We start from the raw sequence: 11,001 nt of genomic DNA, 5'->3' as shown, positions 1-11,001 counted from the left end.
CTTCGGTCAAGTGGGCCAAATACAACTCGTGTGGAGTCTACTACCAACTACCCCCACCAAGTTGCACCTCAATTGGATTGCATTTCATGGGGACCTTGTACTGCCGATCATTTAGTCAAGGCCACCACTTACTATGAGGCAAAGATGCACGACAGGATCATCATTGAGGCAAGCTCGTGTGCAATGGTAGGCCTAGATGCTTTGACCAGCCACCAAGCTTGGATCATGCGGTGTCACAATCAAATGTTTGGGAGATCACTAGGAACCTCATAGCGTGGCACATCTTGAAGGCACCCTACCAATAACCTTTAACAATGAGAGCCTCCCGATGTACACTACTTTGGCAAAGCTTTGGTCATCCATTATCCACTCATTCCGCGGTCATTGAGATTAGGTACAAGGTGATTCTCGATATTGACAATAACTTCAAAAACACTTCCATTCACACTTGGGTGATCGTTCCTCCCCCAAGATTAACTCAAACCAGTCCAAAAATTAAATGTTCCTTGGACTTGGCTTTCAGTGAACAAGTAAAGCTACTATTGGAGCTTGCGTGAACAACATCTTGGACCCAGATGCTCCCACAAGAAATGTGCCCAACTTCCATTCTGATTTCCACATGCCTGTACATGCAACAGCAAAAAATTGAGATATTAAGTCTATATACTTGGCCTGAACACAGCCAGCTACAAACACAAGGCTCATGTTTAGTGGAAATTTGCATTCATTCTGCAGTGTATGAATCTGCAAATCATGACATTTACACGAACTTGTATTAAAGAAAATTCTTTTACTTGGAGTTTGGAAAGTGGTCAAGCAAAACCCACAACCTGGAAACACAAATGTAGCTTGACTTGATCATTCACAAATTGTGATTAGATTCAGCATGCAGTTAGCTTTTTATCCATTTTGGAGCTCTTCCTCTCTTGTGCAATTGAGTGATCCTTTCAAAGCAAATTATCCAGCAAAACACTTCTGTTTTCTGGAAACAAGGTCAATAATGAGGTCATATATCTGACCCTTTTTCGAGAACAATAGAGGCCAATGCAGGCCGAAATTTAGTGGAGCCACTGTTGTGAAACATCAAAAAGACTTCATCATTCTGCCATTTGGTCTCTACCCATTGCCTTGCTCGGATTTGCGCCAGTAACACAGCATTGCAGAAGGCAACAGCAGCAGATTTCCGACTGTAATACACAAGGAAAAGAAGAGATTCAAACCAAACAAAAAAAACCTGCCACTATTTACCAAGTAACACAAGCTCAACTCACCTCCCACGCGGGGCTTGTGATGTCACAAAGCCAAGGGGCTTACGCAAGATTGCCTGCCCATTTGCAGACGCCAAAGCTACGAGTAGATTCTTATAGTCATCCCTATTCCACATGTAGAAGGCCAATATTAGCTTTAAACAACATTTAACACTAATACCATGAACATGAGAAGGAATAACCACAAACCTGGTACACCAATTGACATAATCTTCAGCGATTGGAGCATAAAGTATTGCTCCTACTTCAATAACACCTTTCTGATGTGGTCGCACTAGGCATCGCAATAAACAATTATCACCTTTCATGCTCTCCAATATCTCTGTTTTTTTCTTAACACGCCAAGCAATCTTCCCTTCTTGTAGCCAAAATGATAGGTTTTGGCACCCTTTCCCACTCTTCATCTGTTCTGGAAAAAGAAGAAGGCCTGTTTTCTCAGACGTTTCAAGGAACTTAAGTAACCTTGTTGTAGACCGAACTACACACATGCTGCCTTCACACTTCCCAATATTGATCTGCAAGTCACACCCACACCCTGCAAAAGTATCAGAAACTGGGATCCTTGAAAATGGAAGCCCGACATAACTGTCAACAATGGGTGAAGATGTGTGCAATGTACTGTTTGTTGATGTCTTATCCACTACTTCAGCTTCAAGCAACTCGGCAGCCTTAAGGGCACTATAAGCAGGACTGTCAGGGAAATCACTAGGGAAAAATGGTAACCCGGCCTGCACACAAAATCAGAACTTCTGAGATATTTTCACAAATAATCTGGTTCAAGGGCAATGGTACATACGATATATATGAAAATGTGCATACATGTGCATACGTGTGCAAATCTTGAGATATCGACATGAATAGGTATGTGCCATTTATGTACAGGAGCAGATTGAAGATCATCCACTTACATCAGTACACAGCCAATGCCTTTCTCGAAGACCAATCACATGACCTCCTGCAAAGATAATGGGCACCCAGAATGCTGAAACCCAGCTCATAGGTAAAATAATAGACCACCTGCAAATCCCTTCACATAAATAATGTAAAAGAAGGTGAGTTTCTGAAACAATTTCAGCCTTACTAGCACTCACCCACAAACAGATGGTTTCTGACTTCTGTGCCTTAGCAGCATGATAGGGCATATACAATTTTTAGTAAGAGCTTTCCTTTTGCCTAGTATTCTGCTCGCCTTGACGTCATCCAGCAGTCCAAAAGTAGATAATCGATCTAAATGTCGCAATTCACTGAGAAACTTCTCACTAACAGGTGGCCCATGTTCCCAACGATGAGAGTTGATATCCACTGCCCAGAGATTGTTTAGAGCACGCAAACTGTATGTAGACTTCCAGCTTTGCCTTTCATTTTTAGACTGCAAATCTGCTGTCAAGTTTTCATGGTCAAGTCCAGCAGAATCATTCAGACAAATTTCAAACCCTCCCTCACACTCCTGATGTGTGCTTTCCTCTTCCAGATTCAAAACTAAATGCTCATTAAAACTTGGAGAAGAAGAGGCCATCAAAAGACGTCTTTCCTTTGTATCTAGTCGAGGATCAAAAACCTCCAGATAAATGACATCTTGTTCTGCCAGTTTATCTGGCTGAACCAACTCTGAAAATTTATGTACCTTAACCAGGTCACCATTTTCATTCCTGAAACAAGGATTGCTTATTTTGAATGCTTATACAAAGATAGAGATGCCAAAAAGATCACAGATATTTGAAAGAAAATGGTACCACTACACAATCACCTGTCAACAGGGAAGAAAACTTTCTGTAGCACCTCAAAAGACTTGGTGCCAAAAATGTCTAGGCATGCCAAATCTCCTCTCCTGGAAAAGCAACGAACATAATTTTGCCTGATCCCTTCATTCTGTGCAGTTTTCAACATTGAGAGATCAGGATTTCTAAATTTCAACAGAACCGATCTCCTCAAGTGCATCAACATGACCAACATCAAAGTCCTTATACCAGTTTGCCGGAAACCATTTGCAAGCACTGGAATGATTCATTAAATGCTGCAGGATGAACCCACATCCAAACCTCCCTTTCTATGCTTTGTTCAGCAGTAAACAATGAGCTGCTGGGTTTTGGAACAACCGGCTTCCATGACAAAACTACTGGAGCAATAACCCTGGAAGGTTGTCCAACATGATGCAGCTGTCAAACACATTGTAGATGTAGATTAGTTCCTCCTTAGCTTGTGTTAACACTCAGACTTTATAGAAGGAAGCAACTGCATCACCAAAAGTTCAAAAGAATCAAACCCCACAATGGCTGTAGCATAGCAGCTTCCAGATATTTCTGATTCATAAGGAGAATTTGTATTATATCGAAATTCGAGAACAAGTTTGAAAAGTTGCAAGATACCTTCCTGTAAAACCAAAAGAGTAGTACATCAAAGGAATGTTTATCCTCCAACACCTCGAAATACAGGAAACGCAACTTTTAGTTGCTTAACAACAGAATGTTCACAATTCACACAAATGATGGAGCTTTAGAAACACAATTTCATTTTCTTCCAGGCCAGTTTCTAAAAGCCACACAGAAACCATTATGTCAACATTGAACAAATACAGTCTTGTTTGCAATCAGTTATACCTGCAGATTACTCTGAACTAGAGCTCTAAATTGAATATAACACCTAATCCACAGAAACAACGAACACAAGGGACATGACAAGTTGCATGTCACACTGGAGGGCATCCACTTTACAAATACCCCAACTGGCACCAGATGCAAGGTCAATGGAGGTCGTAAAGGCTCAACATCTATAGGTGAACAAGTACTAGAGCATAATGTACAAGAGCACATCACCTCCAGATGATGAAATCGCGCAACATATTGCACTCATTACATACCTGCTAGCAATGAGATTGCTGAGTAGGATCGCCTGTAGAAAAAAATTCATCCTATTTGAGGTAGGATTAATAGTAGATCGCTGAAGGGTATACTACAAAGGACCTCTGCACCTTCACTTCAGGTTGGTGCTCATGCAACTACGAGGGAAGTTCGTCCTCCTCCACCTTACGCACCTTTGGGATATTCACATCATTAGGTACCTATCTAAGCTTACCCACTTGTGGACCATTTGATACCACAATTTGCTAGCATGGCAATACCTAGTGGACCGTCTGGTTATTCCACTTGTGTCAACCAATAGTTGTGCAAGGTTTTTGACGACTCCTACCTTCGCCACGAGTACGTGTGGGTCCCTCTCAACCTACTCCTACCTACCCACTGAAACCAGCCTTCCTTCTCGGATAGGGTGGTTTAACCTGATTAAGCACTTAATTACAGCAATTAGCAAATGAGCATAAACTGAAATGCTCACTTTACCTTCATAAACTTGGACAGTGGACATCTTGTTGGCCCCAAAACTGGTGCCCCTTTCGGTATTTCTTTAATTTCAATTGCTGATGGATAAATTACAAGCCAAGATTTCGCAATCTCCTTGGCTGATTCAAAAGCCCCTTGCTGTTCCAATAATCAGCAAAGCATTCGGGCAAATTGCCCCTTGATTTTCACCCAAGACTTGCTCTTATGGAACCCCAACTGGTCAAATGCTGCCCCAAATTCACAATAGATGGGCTGGCATCTGAAATCCTCACAATTCCACAAATTTCCGGTGCTGATTTCAGTGTACAATGCCTTTGAATGATGGCACGAGTCCCAAGGTGGCTGTTAAACCCTAATTACTACTGCAATTTAGGGTTTACAGCAGTAAACTCTCTGCTGTCCACCAAATTTGGTTGTACTCTGCTACCCATGGCTGAGAATTGCTGAGAATACTTGAGCATAGACTAGAGGAGATGAGAGAATGCTGTAGAAAGAGAGAAAATCAGCTGAAATGTATCTTCTGATTCGTAGCTCTGATGACAAATCTGATGGCACCAACAGCTTCAAAAGGGGGGTAAAACATCAGCTCAGCTAGCGAGTCGTCCTCTCCTACCGCCGCCTCTCTTGAGGCAGAAGAGAAAACCTACTGCCCCCTGTCCTATCGCGGCGCACGATCAGTCGTCGTCGCCTCTCAGAGCCAAATATGATCACCTCCTCTCCCTCCACCAAGCTCCGAATGGCTGCCATTCAACTTCCACCACCCTCCAACAACCTTCTCCCTAGTTGCATGGGAAAGTTTTGCCAAGTGGCAGCCTTCCTAATGCATTTTCAGCCATTAAATTAATTTTTCAAAATTAATTAATTCTGAAAATTGATTTTAGCCCTTTCGACCTTGCCCAAAATTAAACATGCCCATCTGGAATGAAATTGGCTAGGCCATTTGCAACTTGGAGTGGTTCCCAACCTCTGTTAATTTCATTAATTAATTTCACTCCAAGTTAATTCACTCCAAGTTTGATTGGACTAGCATTAATTAATTATGTTTGATTGTTCAGTTAATTTCACAGTGTGAAAAATTGAAACCAAAATCAAACTCAAAGTCAAACTTGAAACCAAGCTAGTGAGTCACAAGGGAACCCCTAGTCATCCTTAAAAACTCCAGTGGCAAAATATTGCCAACACTGTCAAAAGGCTAACCACTTTGACGATGGGTATCGTCCAAGGTAAGAGGCACCCAACCCAAATCTAAAACTCAAACCCCTGCCTCTTAGTCGAGTAGCCCCCACCAAGGAAGATACAGTGGTGGAAAGTTTGCAAACAAAATCAAGGGCAATGGCGAGGCTAGACCCACACTGCCATTGATCCGCAATCACATCCAATTTCATTCTCAACTCCAAAGGGCATGTTTGACTCTGGTCTATAAGACACGAGGCTTGCCTCATCTCCCTTGAGACATCAAAGGTTGCAAGCTTAGTCCACATTCGTGAGTTACCTCTTGATGATGCTACTCAAAGGCCCACTCTACTCAACTAAGCATATCTCTCGAACATGATTCTCTTTATGAATTATCACATCATCAAATGGTTAAGGCTCTTCCTCACCTAAAACTATCCAAAAATGTCTATTCAACCCATCAGCTTGGAGAATAACATCGCACCCCATTCCCTCAACAGACCATACGTAGAACTATGACATCCCTGCATAATTGATTCATGTTGATCTTTGTGGGCAGACATTGCTACCATCTTTAATGGCATGTTGTACTTTTTTGTAGTGGATGATCGCAGCGCTCTCTCTTTCTCCACACCATATTCTACCTACCCTCACTTCACCACCTCTTTGCACCAGAGTACATTAGTAAGAGGAATTACACCCTTTAAAATTGTATCTTCCACATACCTACACATGAGCGCTTCTTTTCACCATGGGGACTGTTGTGATGGCATGCCCCTTACTACCCTGGTCACTCACCCCCCCATTCATCGACCTTCCAAACACAGGGATTCCCATCCTCTACTTATGGTGTGTCATTATACACTCCTCAAGTCACTCCTATACAAGGATTTTCATCTTCTACTCCACGTGTCCCTCCCTCTCCTCCATGGGCTATTCATGTGGTCACCATGCCCATGCCTAGTCAATCCATTCCCACTTTTAGATCCACTGTACACACTTCATGCGCGCATGGTGAAGACTCTAGATTTAATTCCTAAGTGTACTCCACTCCCCCACACTATCCACCCTACCCCTTTTATCCTTCTTACAACACTACCAATCCTATTACTACATCCAAGATTGCCTTTATAGATAAGACTCATTTCAACGAGTTGCATTTTACCACTTAGTCATGTTGAGCTAAAAAATACACAACATGCTGATTAGCCTCTTAAACAATCGCAAAACATGCTTAATTGATGAAAAACCCTAAAATGGAAAGCAGTTCGAGAGAGTTTCTGTCATGAGGAAATGTATTTTTGAAACCTCACTTAACATGTGGATTAATTCGTAATCACATGATTAAGTAAATGTTGCACATGTGAGATGCAACTGGGATCAAAGTAAATTTACGAGCTCGAGACTTTAAGAAATCACGGGATGTCAAAGGCAAAAGTTGCTATAAGTTATGCTACACAAGTACTTGGTGGTAACTGGTACCAATTGTTGGCCTAGGTCATCCATTTGGCCATAAGTGTCAGTTGGTGACACTAGAGAAATGGCGTTTAATGGTACCTAACACCAATCTAATGCTTAAATATAGGATTGAGACACTCGGGAATGGAAGTTGCCTAGTCAATTTAATTATTGGCCAATCAGATTATTTTTAGGGCATCGAAATAATTATTAGATTAATTTTCAGTATTTAAAGATTTAAAATTAATATTTAATTATAAAAAATACTGAAAAACCCTTTGGAAAGTCTGCCACTTATCAAAAATACCCATGCAAGACTAAAAAACGTCTTTAGAGACTGGAGAGAGGCATTTCTATAAATTCAACCTGCAAGAGAGAGGGAGGGGGGACTGCCAGTCTGATTTGTAGCCATTGGAGGACCTTCTGAGGCAGTCAGGGGCAAAAGAAGACCAATCAACAACAAGAGACAGCATCTACAAGTTGTTGAGGCGAGGCAACAACAATAAATGACTGATTTTCTTCAGTTCTTTGCATCTACATGCTGTTGTGACAAGGCAACAGCTGCACTTGACTGATTTTCAGTCATTCTTCAAGACAAAACTCTGAATTTTCTCTCTATGTTTCATTTTCAAATAGTACATATTGATGGTAAAAAGAATGTTGTGGCTGATGCGGTGTCACGTAAGCCGGAAATTTCAACTATCAACATGGTTTATCACACTGAGTTGGATGCCATAAAAGAGCAATATATTGTTGATTCAGACTTTGCTAATGTTTATGATTAGCTTTGCAATGGCCAAAGCCATGAACACTTTGTGCTAAGAGATGGATTTCTGATGATGCATGGACGACTATATGTCACAAAGGAGCTAAGGCCTAGAGTTATCACTGAAAGTCATATTCCTCTGTATGTACGACACAGAGTTATTGATGCCACGATCAAGGCAGTGAAGCATTTTTTTTATTGGCCAGTTTTGAGGCATGATGTAGAACAATTTGTTAAGACATGCATCGTATGCCAAAAGGTAAAGTACGATAGGCAAAAGATACCGGGTTTATTGCAGCCTTTGCCTATTCCAGATAGGCCTTGGCAGAGCATTGCAATGGACTTTATTTTTAAGCTTCCTAAGACACCTACAGGGAATGATGGAATATTTACTATCATTTGCAGGTTTAGCAAACAAGCCTATTTCATTCTCATAAGGAAGAAAATAAAGGTTGATCATATGGCACGATTGTTTTTACAGCACATCTTTAATATCATGGTATACCAGAGTCGATCATTAGTGACCGAGACCCCCGGATGACCAATTTATTTTGGAAGGGCTTGTTTAAGAATATAGGTACCATGCTGAAATTCTCATCATTCTTCCATCCGCACACAAATAGTCAGTCTAAGGAAGCAAATTCCACAATGTTAGATCTTTTAAGGCGCTATGTTTCAAACCACAAGACACGGTGGGAGCAGTATTTGTTGAGTTTGCTTACAAAAACATAGTGCATAGTTCTACGCGCAAAGCTCCATTTGAGGTGGTTGAGGGTGGCAAGATGATACCTGTCACGAGGACGTGAAACTTTGATGCTTTGATTATTTTTAATTGACATTTGATTAAAGGATTAATCAAATGTGCAATTAAAAGATGCACATGTGAGGTACAAGCTACTTTTTCACAGTTGAAGGCCGAAGGACCCTATGAAAAAGATGGGTGTCAAAGGCAAAAGTTGTAACAAGTTACACTTGTTAGATTCTAGGTGAGTTTTGGTGTCAATTTGCCCCTAGGACCATTAATTGGCCATTAAGTGTCAGTGGTGACACTAGGTACTAGGCATTAATTAATGGATTAATGCTTGTCCAAGGATCAATTAATGCATGGGATCACTTTGGGTTGCAAATGGCCTAGCCAATTAATTTTTGGATGGGCAAGGTCAATTTTTTGGGCATGGATTAAGGGCTGAATTAATTTTCAGAATTAATTAATTCTGAAAATTAATTAAATGGCTGGAAATTACTGAAAATGGATTAAGAAAACTGCCACTTGGCAAAACTTTCCCATGCATTCAAATCACCATTGAGGAAGGCCGACTTCACATCCAACTGATAAACAGGCCATCTCCTATGACCAGCCAAAGCAAGAACAGCTCTAATGGTCGCCATACGAGCTATGGGGGCAAAAGTGTCATGACAATCAATCCCTGGGCGCTGTGCAAAACCTTTAGCAACAAGGCAAGCCTTGTGCTTATCCAAAGTACCATCGCTAAGGTATTTGGTCTTGAAGACCCACTTGACTCCAATCACCTTCTTATTCGGGGGGCGAGGCACGAGTGACCAAGTGCCATTCCTCTCAATAGCCTCCAACTCAGCTTCCATAGCTTTCTTCCATGGTGCAGACTGTAAAGCCTCCTTCACGGAGGTGGGCTCTCGATCCTGCATAACGCGGGTCATCAAACAACAGTTGAAGCAAACGAGCTCCGTAGAATGTGCCTGGTGCCTCCGTGACCGCCGCGGACCATCCTGCGGTCCCCACTCCTCAGGAACCCCCTCGATCCCTGAATCACGGAGTGTGTCACGGGCCCAGCGAGGAGGAGGCCGAACCTCCCCTCGTCGTTCTCCATCAGCAGAAGACTCTGGAATATCCACCGGCGGTAACTCCACAGAGGTGTCCGGTGGAACAGTAGACTCTGTGTCAGAAACAGAATCATAATCAAAAGGCACGAGCTCCAGAGGAACTGTAGAAGGAGCCCAACTCTCCCCTGGATCTCCAAGAACGGGATGCTCCTCACCCGTTGAAGTAGCCGGAACCTCCACAAACCGCACATCACGGCTAGTGTACACATCCCGCTTTACGGGATCATACAGTCGGTAGCCTTGGGACTGGGAGCTGTAGCCAACAAATACCTGTTTTCGGGAAGCTGCTTCAAATTTATCACGGTGAGCCTTGGGGATGTGAACATAGGCATCACACCCAAAGACCTGAAAGTAAGAAACATCTGGCTTCGTCCCAAAATAAGCCTCAAATGGGGTCATCCCTTCCACGGCCGAAGTAGGGGATCGATTAAGGATGTGGACTACAGTAGTCATAGCCTCGGCCCACAGAACTTGAGGGGTCTGTCGGTGCTCCATCATGGTGCGCGCCATCTCGATCACACTGCGGTTCTTCCGTTCAAGAATACCATTTTCTTGAGGAGTGTTGGTATTGGCAAACTCCTGGTGAATTCCTCTATCTGCACAAAACCGAGTAAACTCATTAGACACAAATTCACCTCCCTTGTCGGATCGCAAGGTCTTCAACTTCCGGCCCGATCGGTTCTCCTCAAAGAGAAGCCAATCCTTGAAGTGCGAGAAAGCTTATGACTTTAGTGCCAAAAAATAGGCCCATGTCATCCTGCTGTAGTCATCCACGATCAGCATGAAGTACAAGCTCCCACGCAGGGACTCATTCCTCATAGGGCCACATAGATCCGTAGATACTAGCTCCATCGGTGAAGTAGACCGCCGCAAAGCTGTGTGGGGAATGGCATCCCTATGCTGCTTCCCCCGTATACAGGAGACACATGGCTGCTGGCTCACCACTATATCTGGCAACCCTCGAACAAGCTGTCCACGTGACGCCCTCCGAAGATAGTCATAGTTCAGGTGACCAAACCGAGCATGCCATAACTCTGACTGTGACTGAGAGGTAAGAAGAAGAGTAGAGAGGGTGGTGAAAGACTTTAGTTTGTAAATGCCATTCTCCTCATATCCGGATGAGAGAACCTTCCTCGATCCA

At 42.7% G+C, this 11,001-nt stretch overlaps 1 protein-coding gene across 3 annotated transcripts in view; it reads right to left on the bottom strand.

Moving 5' to 3' along the window:
* Nucleotides 1-391: 391 nt before the first annotated feature.
* POP1 (ribonuclease Ps) overlaps nt 392-11,001 on the bottom strand; it is a 51,047-nt gene continuing 40,437 nt past the window's right edge. The window contains exons 3-11 of one of the 3 annotated variants that reach the window (XR_015692068.1): nt 3,537-3,638; nt 3,236-3,424; nt 3,016-3,137; nt 2,360-2,917; nt 2,177-2,285; nt 1,458-1,996; nt 1,272-1,373; nt 831-1,187; nt 392-623 (exon numbers count right to left, since the gene is read on the bottom strand). Coding sequence is in view for 2 of the 3 variants with exons in the window: in XM_087685879.1 (XP_087542005.1) it covers nt 1,007-1,187; nt 1,272-1,373; nt 1,458-1,996; nt 2,177-2,285; nt 2,360-2,917; nt 3,016-3,137; nt 3,236-3,424; nt 3,537-3,638 (1,902 nt within the window). In the remaining variant the exon portion in view is untranslated. Of the gene's footprint in view, nt 624-694; nt 1,188-1,271; nt 1,374-1,457; nt 1,997-2,176; nt 2,286-2,359; nt 2,918-3,015; nt 3,138-3,235; nt 3,425-3,536; nt 3,639-11,001 lie in introns of those variants that run through there. The other 2 variants (XM_087685880.1, XM_087685879.1) reach the window with 2 other exon arrangements.

Source organism: Lygodium microphyllum, chromosome 10 (genome assembly GCF_053477565.2).
Source record: "Lygodium microphyllum isolate KBCC chromosome 10, Lygodium_microphyllum_v1.1.10, whole genome shotgun sequence".
NCBI lineage: Eukaryota > Viridiplantae > Streptophyta > Polypodiopsida > Schizaeales > Lygodiaceae > Lygodium > Lygodium microphyllum.
Note: the sequence above shows the minus strand (reverse complement) of the source record. Positions and strands in the feature narration are given on the sequence as shown.